Here is a 14,764-nt window from a genome sequence, read left to right on the forward strand (position 1 = left end):
AAGGGAGTGAATACTTTTTATAAGCATTGTATATCAATTGACTTGACGTTGACGTGTTTTGTTTGCTCTTCTACCTCCCACAGATCTAGATCTCACAGCGGCGCGTAATCTCGCGATATTACGGTGTTCCCGTTAGCCCCCGCGCTCACACAGCCGTCCGATGGAGGATGAGGTAGCCATGTTGTTGTAGAAGCGGTGACGGTGGAAAAGAAAAGCTCAACCCGGAGATACTACTCGTAGAATCGGTCCCAGTCGTTACCACGGCTCGGAGCACCGTCCGTCTCGTTACCTGTTCGGACCGCGGACTGTGTATTGGACACCATGAGCGGAGGGACGCCCTACCTGGGCAGTAAGATCAGCCTGATCTCTAAGGCTGAGATCCGCTATGAAGGAATCCTTTACACCATCGACACGGAGAACTCCACCGTGGCTCTGGCTAAAGGTAGCATGATGGTAACGGCATGTAGCATAAGGCTAATGCTAATGGGATCTAGCATTATGCTAATAGTACGGCAGTTAGCATTAGCTATGCGGCTAATGTCATGTAGCCTAGCATTAGCTATGCGGCTAATGCAAACGTTATGTAGCATTAGCTTCTGTTGGCCTTTTTTCAATATCCACTAAGATTGCGAATCAGTGGTTTAAATTCAGAGAACTCATTTTTCCATGCTAGCGTTAGCTCGCTAGCATGGAAAGCTAACAAGCGTCACTATTATCCACAAGACGACGCTAAGGATGTTAAACCGTAAAAAAGTGAACGTTGACGTAAATAACATGGAATTGAAACGACCACTTGGAGACGTAATAAAACGACTTTAAATCACATTTAATTACTTTTAAATATAATTTTAAAAAAATTATATAATTGTAAAAATGTTTACAAAATAATTTCAACTTTTGAATAAATGTATGAACGTTAGACTTTAATCTGAGTTTGCGACATGAGTCGGCTTTACAACTTGTCAGCTAGCATTAGCATTTTCAGCTAGCTTTACGTTTTAAACATTTATTCATTTTAAAAGCTTTTAAAGCAGAATTTATTGACAAGTAGGTTTTTCACATTCAAATCTATCTTCCATTGTGTTTTGGTTCACAACAATAAATATAATTAATATAATAACTTCAGCCGGTAAGAAACATGAATTAAATAGAGATTTTAACAGATTTATTGGAGCATAGACAAGAAGAAAACTATTATATATAAAATATGTTAATAGTGTAACAGCTGGACAGTTAAAATGTATTGAAGCAGTTAATATAATAAAGAATACATCGTCTGAAGCTGTGAATGTTTAAATAACATTTCAAAACATATTTTAAGACTTTACCATCTGTTATGATAAATAAACTAGAATCATAACATGTTTTAAACATACGAGACTCTTAAGGTGTGTTCACACCAAACGCGATGAACGCGGCGAGATTACATACAAAGTCTATGTACAGACGCGATGGCGCGATTGACGAGTCGAAACGCCCCAAACGCAGAAGTTGAAATACTTGAACTTCTGCGGGAAAAATGGCGTGACGCTCCAGCGCGATAGCCTATCAGCGTTCAGTTGCTCCCCATGTCATCAGTGAAGTCCTGCTGTTGTTGAATCAGGAAATAAATGCTGTAGCCGCCATGTTCACCCAGAGCTCTACGACCCCTCATATCAGTAGAGACCTGTGTGTGTGTGTGTGTGTGTGTGTGTGTGTGTGTGTGTGTGTGTGTGTGTGTGTGTGTGTGTAAACCATATGGTACAAACAATGAATAGACGCTGCCGTATTTACGTCTAGATGACGTTATTGTGAGTGTTGATGGAGCTGCTACAATGTTAGCATAGCCTAGCACCGATCGATCCGAGCTCCATTGAGAAAACAAATACAAATCGGCATCATTACGTAGTTATTTCGGAGTCCCTTTTTGTCGGTTTATTGCCGTTAAATCACAGCCAAGTCAGTTTATTTTGTGTTCATACAGCTGTAGTAAACAGCCGACGTGTGGCTCACTAGACACAGTGAGCTCGATGAAATCCACGGAGCTCCTCTGGACTATGTTATGAACCAGACATGACGGCGTTTAGTTCCCCGTGATATCTGGGACTTCCACAACACCTACTGAGCAGAAATAGAGGCTATTTTTCTACGGTTGATGGCGGACAGTTGAACGGCTTTCAGGCCGATAAGCCACGCCCCCTCTCCAGCGTGATTCACGCGAATGAACACAAATAGTCCCCGCTGTTTAGTTTGTTTAATAAAAGAAGCTGTAGACCTGTTTTATAGGAAAGGAACCGTAAATGACTTCTGTTGTGATCTGGCGCGATTATAGAAAATTAAATGAACTCAACCTTCAAGGGGGGGGCGGAGCGCCCCCTAATACAATGGTCGGGGAAACACTGATGTATACGTGTCCTCCTCAGTGCGCTCCTTCGGTACGGAGGACCGGCCCACCGACCGGCCCATCCCCCCTCGAGACGACACCTTTGAGTACATCATCTTCAGAGGCAGCGACATCAAGGACCTGACCGTCTGTGAGCCGCCCAAACCCACCTGTTCCCTCCCTCAGGACCCGGCCATCGTCCAGGTAAACACACACACACACACACACACACACACACACACACACACACACACACACACACACCTGGACCCCGAGTGTTCGGTCCCAGATGTTCTCAGTGTGACTCTAACCGTCTCCTCCTCAGTCCTCCATGAGCTCCAGCTCCTCGTCCTCCGCCGCCCCCCCGACCCCCTTCCAGTCCGCCGGCTCCTACGGCCTCTTCAACCGGGCTCCGGTTCCCAACTACAACCAGTTCAGCACCAGCCCGCTGGTGTCCCCCCAGTTTGGACCCGTTGGTGTTGGTGAGTTCTTCTCTGGTGTTACAGCTGAGCTTGAGATCTGAGGGTTCAGGGTCCGTCTGTGGCTTTAAGGACTTCCTGTTCCCCCTCCTACCTGTACAGGAGCAATGCATCATGGGTATTGGAGTTGTGTTGATACTTTAGACTCCATTTATTTCCTTCATAGAAGTATTAAAGTTGTGTGTCTGAGCTTCCAGAAGATGTTTGTTACTGTTGAAATATTCATTTCCACTCGTAGTTTAAATAACAACAAAGGAGGGAGGAGCTACAATAATGTAGCTAATAATCTTCATCATCAATGTGACTATATTGTGTTAGATCATAAACTGGTTCCCCCCCCCAGGACGTAGCAGCCCCAGTCTGGACCCTCTGAGGAAGAGCCCGATCCTGGACCAGGTGAACCAGGTGATCCAGAGCGCCCCGTTGGCTCCGACCGCCGCCACCACGGCTCCGGCCCCCGGTCTGGGACGCAGAACCCCCCCCCACGCTCGTACGGCCCCTCCCCCTACCACCGCCGGCCTGAAGATCCAGCACCAGGACAGCGTGGACCCGAGGAGGGGTGAGACCATCAGAGGAGGGGGACGCAGCATGCACCAAAGCTGGTCTGCTCCCAGAACCATCTCCTCCTCCCACCTCACTGCTGTAGACCGGAACCCCCCTACAGGACTCACACACTCGGTCTTCAGCCACCCAGGTGAGACCCAGACTTCCTCAGACCAGCACCCTACAAAACCCTCTCATATGGACTCACTGCTGAGCTCACATGTTTTAAACCTGAAGACATCAAACAGATCTTTGTGGTAAAAAACGTCACTGTGACTCAGGAGGCGGGCCCAAAATAGAGCTGTGTGATTGGCTAACATTTATGTTCCAGAGGCCCCGCCCCCTTTTAAAAAGGCAGGAGACAGATTTGTTTACGTTGTTCTGGGAGACTAAAAGACGTCCAGGAGGTCTCAGGACCGTCTGAAGGCGGAGGAACCGCTTAACGTTCTCTTCTTCTTCCTGTTTGCTCAGTGGCTGCCGGAGCTCCGGCTAACCGGCGCGGTCGGGGGGGCGGTCACCGCGGCCGAGGACGCTTCAACGTCCGGAGAGACGGACCGATGAAGTTTGAGAAGGACTTTGACTTTGAGACGGCCAACGCTCAGTTCAACAAGGAGGAGATCGACCGGGAGTTCCAGAGCAAGCTGAAGCTGAAAGGTCTGTTCGTCTTCATGGAAACATCTCGACTACTATGGGATGTCTTCATGGAAACTGCATTTTACAGATTACGTGTGAACACATCATGATAATGTTATAATTTACCTTCGGCCAGTACTCGTGTTCACTGAGCAGAGCCTGAAGGCATCATGATGTCACTGAACCGCCGTTGTTAGCCGTTAGCGGCTAACGTTACTAGCTCTGTTCCTTTTGATTTAAACATTATCAGAGATCATACCTCACACCTGGTTCTGTTTGACCCGTTTCATCCTCTGGTCTCTCAGATGAGAAGACGGAGAAGATAGACAAAGCGGTGAACGGAGAGGAGAAGGTGGACTCCGGAGTGGAGACCCAGACCAGTGAAGTACTGGCTGAGGAGGAGGGGGGGGACCCTCTGGGACCCAACTGTTACTACGACAAGTCCAAGTCCTTCTTCGACAACATCTCCTGTGACGACACCAGGTACCAGGTCCCTGTCCCTCTGTCCTCTGAACATGTCCATGTCCTGGCCAGACTCTGTGTACATGGATGTGGTGTTAAATGTCTTAAAGGGTCTTCATCGTCTCATCACTTCTATGAGAACATGAGACCCATGTTTGTGTGAGACAGATGTTTGTGTGACGATGACACATCTGTGTTGGCTTTTGTCTCTTCAGGAAAGCTAACGAGAAGTCTGGAGTCTCTGGGTTCCCCAGGTAAGTGGTTCTGGTGGTCCAGCAGCCCTCATAAGTTCATGTCCTAGTGTCCTCTTCACCTCCTCTTCACCTCCTTTAGGGAGCGGAGGCAGACCTGGGCGGAGGAGAGGAGGATGAATGCCGAGACGTTCGGCATCCCTCTCCGTCACGGCCGAGGTCGCGGAGGTTACCGAGGACGAGGAGGGATGGGCTTCAGAGGAGGTCGGGGTCGCTCGGCGAGCCGAGGATCCTTCGGACCGCCGCAGGGAGGAGGCTTCAGAGGAGGTTACCGTGGAAACCAGGCCGGCCGGGAGTTCGCCGACCTATCAGCATACAGGGTGAGAACCCTGGTCACATGGGTTAGGGTGAAGGGGGGGTAGTAGAGGGGACGGCGGTAGGAGAAACGGCGGTAGGAGAAGCGGTAGGAGCGGCGGTAGGAGAAGCGGCGGTAGGAGAAGCGGCGGTAGGAGAAGCGGCGGTAGGAGAAGCGGCGGTAGGAGAAGCGGCGGTAGGAGAAGCGGTAGGAGCGGCGGTAGAAGTGTTGGTAGAACTCTTGTTTTCTTGTTGGAAACAATGTATTAAACGCGTCTATGTTTTGTTCCAGAAGGACAACAAAGTGTCGGCGTAGTCTCTCAGAGAGAAGACGACTCTACAGGACGGCGGATCTTCTGTTGACTCAAACGATGAAGATGTCTTCTAGTTGTATATTTGTCACCAGCACTGAGGCTTCAACACAACGGGGGAAACAAACAAGGACCCAGTTTAAAAAGTCACCATCTCTAAATACAATAATGTATAAATGTCATATTGAGTTTGTTTTTCAATGAATTCTCTCCTCTGAACCTGATGACACATAGCTTTATTTAGGGGGGGGTTAACTTCAGCCCCAAACAGCCCTCTGTTAACCTTCACCTCCTCTTTGTCAGCTTACTCCTCTTCCTCAAGTGTTAATGGAAGATGTTTATCTTTTTAAAGGGACAGTAGTGATAGTTCACAGGAGCAAAGTGATTATTTTAGACACTAATGGAATCAATATTAGTCATATTCAGAATATTTCCACATTTCTGATATCTGTTATCCATGTTCTCTTCGCACGAGACTCCATTCATAAAAACAGTTATTTAAGCTCCTCCTCCTGTAGTACAGCTGTGAACCATTGCCACTGTCTCTTTAAGAAGACTGTAAACCATCAGTACTGTCTCTTTAAGAAGACTGTAAACCATCAGTACTGTCTCTTTAAGAAGACTGTAAACCATCAGTACTGTCTCTTTAAGAAGACTGTAAACCATCAGTACTGTCTCTTTAAGACTGTAAACCATCAGTACTGTCTCTTTAAGAAGACTGTAAACCATCAGTACTGTCTCTTTAAGAAGACTGAACAGGTCTACTGTGGTTGTTGTAGTAGTTTTTACACCCAGTCCAGCTTGAGGACTGGGAGTAAACCGGGTCTCAGACCAATCACGGGTCAAAGCGCTGTGGTTTCCTTCACTCGTGGGTCACTAAAGCTTCAGTGAGATCCACTCAGATCTAAATCTTTATGGCTTTAAGCCTCCAAACTAAATATACGGAAGATTAGAAACGCCTCAAGTCAAACAAATGAAGTGAACTTGTTGTATTTCTTTACGTTTGCATAAACTGTCAAAGGGCAATTATTAAACAGCTTCTCTTTAATAACGATGAGTTTTTATTACCACAGAAGTCAGAGACGTTTATTGTATTTAATCATAGTTTAAACCTTTAGTTTAAAGAGCATTTATTAATAGAATTGTTTCTACATTTACATGTCAAATCAAACTTGTTCTTTATAATTTCTGTGATTTGGTTTTAATTTCACGGTGAATAATAATGATTTTAGTTATAAAAGACCTTAAATAATTGTCCTCAACGTGTTTGAATAATGTCGGTAAATGTTAAAACATAAAGAAAATACAAATAACCGGTTTTATATTTCACTTTATTTCTTTGGGCATTTCAGATCTTCTGTAGTTAAAGGTGTTTGCATTTTTCTAATAAACTGTTCCAGATGTTCTCACCCGTTAACACAGTCCAGATGTCATTACATTTTAATCCAGATGTTCATCCGGTCCGGACGTTATTACACTTTAATCCAGACGTTATTACACTTTAATCCAGATTTTCATCCAGTCCAAACGTTATTACACTTTAATCCAGATGTTATTACACTTAAATCCAGATGTCATTACACTTTAATCCAGATGTTATTACACTTAAATCCAGATGTCATTACACTTTAATCCAGATGTTCATCCAGTCCAGACGTCATTACACTTTAATCCAGATGTTATTACACTTTAATCCAGATGTTCATCCAGTCCAGACGTTATTACACTTTAATCCAGATGTTCATCCAGTCCAGATGTTATTACACTTTAATCCAGATGTTCATCCAGTCCAGACGTTGTTACATCTTAATCCAGATGTTTTCATTTGTTAACTCCAGTCCAGACGTTTTACCCATTTAACCAGTCCATATGTTATTACACCTTAATCCAGATATTTTTACCCGTTAAACTAGTCCAGATGTTATTACACTTTTATCCAGATGTTCATCCAGTCCAGATGTCATTACACTTTAATCCAGATGGTCATCCTGTTCAGTTGTTACACCTTAATCCAGATGTTTTCATTTGTTAACTCAGTCCAGATGTTTTTACCCATTTAACCAGTCCAGATGTTATTACACCTTAATCCATATGTTATTACACCTTAATCCAGATATTTTTACCCGTTAAACTAGTCCAGATGTTATTACACTTTAATCCAGATGTTCATCCAGTCCAGATGTTTAGTTGTGAGTCAGGCAGCTGCTTCTTGAGACTCATCCAGCTAATTTAAACCACTAACCTTTGACCCGTTAGAGCTACAGGAAGTGATGTCATCTATAAATAGAAAATAAACGAGTAGAAAAAGGATCTAGCTGTCATAGTTTATATAACATAGTTTATATAACGTATATAACATAATGTATATAACAGTTTATAGAACGTATATAACATAGTAGTCTTGCGAGGGTGAAGAGCTGGTCCACTGCTCCTCTTGAATCCGAGGTTCGACAAACGGTCGCAGCCTCATTTCCAGCACTCTGGCATAAGCTTTCCCCGGTGGGCTGAGTAGTGTGATACCCCGATAATTCGAGCACACTCTTCGGTCCCCCTTTTTGAAAATGGGAACCACCACCCCGGTCTGCTAGACCATGGGCACTGATCCCGACCCCCATGCGACACTGAAGAGGCGTGTCAGCCAAGACAGCCCAACAGTGTCCAGCGCCTTCAGCATCTCAGCAGCATCCTCCCCCGGCGCCTTGACCACCAAGGAGCTTTTTGACCACCTTAGCGACCTCCGCCAGGGATATGGGTGAGCCCCCCCCCCCAGGTCTTCAGGCGCAGAGGACATGTTGGTCGGGTTTAGGAGTTCCTCAAAGTGCTCTTTCCAACGTCCGACAATGTCCCCCGTCCGGGTCAGCAGTCGTCCCCCCCCCCCCCCCCCCCCCGCTGGGGAGAAAGTCCTTCTCCATGACCTCCCTGAACTCCTCCCATGCCCGAGTTTTAGCATCCGCGACCACCACAGCTGCAGCCCTTCTGGCCTGACGGTACCTCTCAGCTGCTTCAGGAGACCCCTGGGCCAGCCAGGCCCTGAAGGCCTCCTTCAGCTTGATGGCTTCCCTCACCGCCAGGTTTCTCCGTCATTGCCCACGTGAGCGTTGAAGTCCCCCAGGAGAACTATGGAGTCGGCAGGCGGCGCCTTTTCCAGGACCCCTCCCACCGACTCCAAGAAGGCCGGATACTCTGAACTGCTGTTTGGTGCATCAGCACAGACCACAGTCAGAGCCTTGCTCCCCACAACCCGTAGATTGCGGGGAGCCTCTTGAATTCGAGGTGCGACAAACGGTCGGAGCCTCCTTTCCAGGAGGGAACTTGGAGTCGAGCCGCTACTCCTTCGCGTCGAAAGGAGTCAGCTGAGCTGGTTCAGCATCTCATCAGGATGCCTCCTGGACGCCTCCCTCTGGTGGTTTTCCGGGCACGTCCAACTGGGAGGAGACCTCGGGGAAGACCCAGAACACGCTGGAGGGATTATATCTCCCAGCTGGTCTGGGAACGCCTCGGGACCCCCCAGAATGAGCTGCAACATGTTGCAGAGGGAAGTCTGGGTCAGCCTGCTGGGCTGCTGCCACCACGACCCGACCCCGGATAAGAGGAGGAACATGGATGGATGGATGGATATAACATAGTTTATATAACATAGTTTATATAACGTAGATACTAGGGCTGCAACAACGAATCGATAAAATCGATTATTAAAAGAGTTGGCAACGAATTTCATTATCGATTCGTTGTGTCGCGCGATTATTACGCCACTCAATCGGTCGCGGAGATGTTTGAGTGTTCACAGCAGCCCGGTCGCCTGAATACCGCAGCTAGGAATAATGGAACAGGACTCCGGGTCTATTTTGTGGGTTTTTCTCTGAACTGGGGCCAGGCCTCACCGGCCCGGACACGGAGAGGATTGACAGGTTGATGCTCTTTCTGGACTCTGGGTGGTGGTGATGGCCGTTCTTAGTCGGTGGAGCGATTCGTCTCGTTCATTCCGATAACGAACGAGACTCCGGCATGCTGACTAGTGACGCGGCCTCGTGCGGTCGGCGTCCAGCTTCTCAGAGGGACGAGTGGTGTTCAGCCACACGAGACTGAGCAACAACAGGTCTGTGATGCCCTGAGACGTCCGGGGCTGCAGCGCCACACTGATGGATCAGTGAGTCTGCCCTTCACTGAGAGGCGTGGGTAACCCGCTGAACCCCACTCCTGATATTAGTCCACTTATTAAATTATTACTTTAACAGCTCAGGGATGTTCGTGCAACCTGTTTGTGCACTTTCTGAAGATTCTTAGCACTGTGAATTTGCAGTTCTGTTTTTGAATAAAGGGTTGGAAATTAATGCTTTTTTGTTTTTTGTTTTTTTATCCAATTCATCGATTAATCGAACAAATAATCGACAGATTAATCGGTTATTAAAATAATCGTTAGTTGCAGCCCTAGTAGATACCATACTTTATATAACGACATCAGATTTTATGCTAAACTAAGCTAAAGGTTTCCCTGTTTCCAGTATTTATGCTCAGCTAAGCTAGCTGTTTCCCTGTTCCCAGTATTTATGCTAAAAAAACTAGTTGTATCCGTCTATTTACATACTTTATGCTAAGCTAAGCTAGTTTTTCCCTGCTGTTTCAAGTTTTTATGCTAAACTAAGCTAAGCTGTATCCCCCTGTTTCTAGTCTTTATGCTAAGCTAACCAGCTGCTGCACAGACATGAGAGCGGAATCAGTCTGAACTCTCTGAGAGGAAAAGAAGATAAACATAAATGTTGAACTGTTCCTTTAAATTATTTCAGTTCATATTTATAAACAGATTGTTTTTGATAAATAAAGGTTTGAGCATCAGGAGGCTGATCTTTGTTTTGGTCTTTGAACTCAGCATGATGCCTTCATGGGTTTTTATTAAGAGGAAATAATGAACTGTTGTTTATTACTTTGTGTCGGCCTCAGTTTACTTCAGCTGTAAAGAAATGTGATTATACTATATTATACTATAATAAATGTAATTATTCTATAATAAATGTAATTATTCCATAATAAATGTAATTATCCCTCCATACACGTATATGATTGGACCGTTACATTAAGTCACAGGTCTGCTAGTGGCACTAATCTCTCTCCATACAGTGACACTGGGAGGAGTTTAAACCAGAAGGGGAGGGGCCAGGCCTCATTGGTTCAGACGGATCTAACCACCTCCTGTCAGTGTCTTCATCTCCTCCTCACCATCACCACACGTAGACCAGAGACCAGTCCAGTGAAACACCGGGTCTTCCTTCCACCAGTAGAACCATGGCGCTCACCAACGACCCGAACTACCAGAAGCTGGAGCAGTGGTACAAAGCTAACGCAGGGAGCCTCGTGATGAGGTCCATGTTCGAGTCCGACAAGGACCGGTTCAGCTCGTTCAGGTGGGTGTGATGGTGGTGTCAGATGGGCGTGGTTCTGACTGAGCTGGACCTCCTGCAGCACTCGGTACCGTTAGCTCACCTGTAGCGCTGCTGTCTCTGAGCAAGGTCACCGTCATTTTCGGTTCTGTTTCTTTGGGTTCCTCTCTGGTTCCTCGCCTGTAATATTCACACCTGTCGTCTCGTGCCCGGTAGAATCTATCACCTGTCCGTCGTAACACGTTTAAAACCCGCAGACAGGCCTCCTGACCACGGGATTAAACGCCTAGCTAGTGTTAGCTGGCATGCTAATGTCACAGCGTCCATTACCGGACAGCGGTCACTAAATATATTCATAAACGTATACAATGTTTAATAAAAGCCCTGTGACGTAATGAGGACTATTGGTGTGTGTTCGTTTATTATATTTACTGTAATAAACGAGGATGTATTCGAGGCTAATAGCCTAGCTAAGGCTAAAGCTAAGTGAGATGGAACCTGTTGAATTCGCCGGTGTGTCGGTGTCGTCCTATCGGCTCAGTGAGAGCTGTGTGTTGGGCAGAGACTGTCCGATAATGGATGCTTCACGTCTCACTCGACACTTCCGCTTCTGTTTAAAAAAACCTGCAGCACGAGACTCTGCTCACGTTCTCACTGATTTAAGACCAGACCGCTGTGTGGAGGTCTTCATCAGCTGATGTCTGTTAGATGTCCCGGTGTCTCTCCCTCCGTGTGTCCGTCTAACGTGCTCCATTGACGGGCTTCGTGCTCTGTGAGGACGATGATCCGTTCATGCAGTGGTTCTGAACCTTATTGGAGGTTCTGAACCCTGCGAGCTTCATCAGTGCATTCACCGAACCCTTATATAAAATATGATTTCTTCAAAACATAGGTATATATTTTATTAGTGCACAAAATTAACCATGCATCAGGTGCACACAAAATCACTGTGTTCAAAGAACGAAACCAACAAAACATGAATTTCACACAAAAACACAACTCAATGAATATTTACTGCAAATCAATGTGACTTTAGCTGTTTCCTTTCAGATACAAGTTCAGGCTCGTGCCCCTCTCACCATGTTCCAACACAGTCTGTTCCTGTTCTTAGTTTTATGTCCACATCCTGAAACAGAACAGACGGTGTGAGATCTCAGGGCTTTGAGCAATAAGAGCGGATGGTGATGTGGTGACACCAACAGGTTGAGAGCGTTGTTGTTCTGAAGAGTTGCTGTTGAAGCTTGGAGCGTGACGTCACAAATAATACGAGTGGACTGAATTTATCTCACGCCGGGTTTACACCGGACGCTGAAGCACCGCACCGCGCCCAAGGAAAGCCAGGAGCCTCCTTTCTCCTTTCCGCCCCCCTGTTGCACAAATGTGCTGTTCACATCGGCTGCGCCGCGCCGCACCACGCCGCACTGCACCGCGCCACACCGCACCGCGCGCCCTGCACCGCGCCACACCGCACCGCGCGCCCTGCACCGCGCCACACCGCACCGCGCGCCCTGCACCGATGGTTTCGGCGTCGAGTGTATTTTTTCCGCTCGCCGCGAGCGTATCGCGCCAGGAAACACACAGAAAAATGATTTAAACGATATAAATGGCATATTTTATATTATATAAATGATCAAATATGCATCCCATACTTCTGTTGTCGATATTTCCCCTCTCATTATTAACTTTGCCCATCTGCCCATCCACTACAAACAGACAGAGAGGGTTGGGGGGGCTATGAAGACCCGAACCCCTACATTGAACGGGTTACATACAACAACAAGCGGAGAAACGCGCGTCCAATGTGAACAGGCGCTGCGCGGCGCTTCAGCTTCCGGTGTAAACCCGGCGAAGAAACAGTGCGTGTTGCCAATTTGACGGCCGACAAAAACGGCCCGACATTGCGAGTGCGAACCGGGCTATACCGTATGTGTCTTGACCCCTGCCGAACCCCGGAGAGTGACTCACCGAACCCCGAACCCAGCTTAAGAACCACTGGACCAGAGAGACCAGAGAGACCAGGTCAGGGGTCTGTCTGGAGCCGTGTCACACTTTATAAAGCTGTATATATATATATAGTTATATTATATATATACAGAAACTATAGTTTGTTGTATTTATGAAAATATAGAACACGAATAAAGACAATTATTGACATTTTATTGCAATTGTACCTGTTATAACAATATGAAACTGATGAAGAGGAGAAAGAACCGTGCTGTTGCTGCAGCAGAGGACCCGCTCTTCATCACTGAGCCTCTTCCTCCGCGACGTCTCTGTTTCTTTAGCCGTGGATAGTTGACTGGGGGCGGGGCTAGTTGACTGAGGGCGGGGCTAGTTGACGGAGGGCGGGGCTAGTTGACGGAGGGCGGGGCTCTGCAGGATGATCAGCCACCTGCAGGGAAAGCTGCTGGACGGGTGGAACAGGATGTGACGCACATTTTAGTTGACAAAATATGAAAACATCTGTATTGAAGGTCAGCGCTGACCGTGCTGTCCAGTTAAAGTCTGCTTTATTACGCAGGAAGCAGCTGTTAATGCAGCCGCTACGTACATGTATGTGTATACATGTATGTGTATACATGTATACACATACATGTATGTGTATACATGTATGTGTATACATGTATACACGTACATGTATGTGTATACATGTATGTGTATACATGTATACACGTACATGTATGTGTATACATGTATGTGTATACATGTATACACGTACATGTATGTGTATACATGTATGTGTATATGTATCAAGGTTCAAGGTTCTTTATTTGCCATTTGTACAGAGACCAACAGTCCAGGTACATTGGAATTATTTGTGCAGAGCTCTCTGAGTCAACATTAGAAGATAGTGAAGATAAAGATAAGGATAAAAACACTTTATAAATAGAAGAAGAATATACAAGTATAAAAACACTATACATAATAAATAACATAATATGGAGAATGAGTACCTGTTTATGGGAATATTGCACATTTTGAGAGGTGGAAGAAGGTTATGGTGGGGATATTGCACATGTTAGGTGAAGTAAAGTGGATTATTGTTTACACATGTTTCAGCCTTTTTATTTTGCCATCATTGTGACTGTGGCAGGGAAGAAGCTGTTGAAACAACGTGTTGTGTGTGTGTGATGCTGTCCGCTCTGCTGTGCCTCAAGTTATAGCTGCCTGTTTGTGTCTGAGCAGAGGGAGCTGGGTGGAGTGAGTCTCTACATTGAGTCCATGGAAGGAAGTGTTGTCCCTGTGATTCTCTGTCTTTATGGCTCTTTGCAGAGCCTTCCTCTCTGCCTGTGTGGTGTTGCCATACCAGGCCTGGGTGAGAGGGCGACGGCTCAGACCAGCTTTCCTGAGCAGCCTGATGAAATAAAGCTTCTCTGGGCTTCTTTACTGTGGCTGTGCTGTTAGGAGTCCAGCTCAGGTCTGAAGTAACCTGCATTCCCAAGAATCTGTAGCCGTCGGTCCTCTCCACCTCGGTCCCCGTGACGTTAAGAGGCTGTAGAGGGGAGGATTCTTCCTGAAGTCTTTTATTATTTCTTTGGTTTGGTCTGTGTTGAGGATGAGGTTGTTCACCAGGGTCCTGTACCCTGACCCCCCCCTTGATGAGCCCCAGGATGGTGGTGTCATCTGCGTATTTGAGGAGGATGGTGTTGTCCTGGGTGGAGACACAGTCATGGGTGTACAGGGTGAAGAGTTTTGGTATACATACATGTGTATGTGTACATGTGTATGTGTACATGTGTATGTGTACATGTGTGTGTGTACATGTGTATGTGTACATGTGTGTGTGTGTACATGTGTATGTGTACATGTGTATGTGTACATGTGTACATGTATATGTATATGTGTACATGTGTATGTGTACATGTGTGTGTGTACATGTGTGTGTACATGTGTGTGTGTACATGTGTATGTGTACATGTGTATGTGTACATGTGTATGTGTACATGTGTGTGTGTGTACATGTGTATGTGTACATGTGTGTGTGTACATGTGTATGTGTACATGTGTATGTGTACATGTGTGTGTGTACATGTGTACATGTGTGTGTGTACAT

The 14,764-nt window shown here is 46.3% G+C and overlaps 2 protein-coding genes across 4 annotated transcripts in view; both read left to right on the forward strand.

The window, feature by feature from the left end:
- Positions 1–155: 155 nt before the first annotated feature.
- On the forward strand, positions 156–6,752 carry lsm14aa (LSM14A mRNA processing body assembly factor a). 3 transcript variants are annotated; one of them, XR_013767140.1, is made up of 10 exons: positions 156–442; positions 2,403–2,566; positions 2,688–2,844; positions 3,185–3,535; positions 3,856–4,038; positions 4,323–4,500; positions 4,695–4,733; positions 4,813–5,050; positions 5,317–6,022; positions 6,086–6,752. XR_013767140.1 is itself a non-coding variant. In XM_079162556.1 (9 exons), exons 1-9 carry the CDS (start codon positions 322–324, stop codon positions 5,338–5,340), a joined length of 1,455 nt encoding a protein of 484 aa, XP_079018682.1. In that variant the 5' UTR covers positions 156–321; the 3' UTR covers positions 5,341–6,752. The 3 variants fall into 3 exon arrangements, 2 of the variants coding, with proteins under 2 accessions (XP_079018682.1, XP_079018683.1); XM_079162556.1 differs by having other exon boundaries at positions 5,317–6,752; XM_079162557.1 differs by having other exon boundaries at positions 5,320–6,752.
- Positions 6,753–10,542: 3,790 nt separating this feature from the next.
- The window catches only part of gpia (glucose-6-phosphate isomerase a), a 16,926-nt gene continuing 12,704 nt past the window's right edge, over positions 10,543–14,764 (forward strand). Inside the window, exon 1 of the mRNA XM_079162170.1 lies at positions 10,543–10,734. Within this exon, the coding sequence (XP_079018296.1) occupies positions 10,616–10,734 (119 nt within the window). The 5' untranslated portion in view covers positions 10,543–10,615. The remainder of the gene's footprint in view (positions 10,735–14,764) is intronic.

This window comes from Pholis gunnellus (assembly GCF_910591455.1).
Source record: "Pholis gunnellus genome assembly, chromosome: 7".
In the NCBI taxonomy this organism is placed as follows: domain Eukaryota; kingdom Metazoa; phylum Chordata; class Actinopteri; order Perciformes; family Pholidae; genus Pholis; species Pholis gunnellus.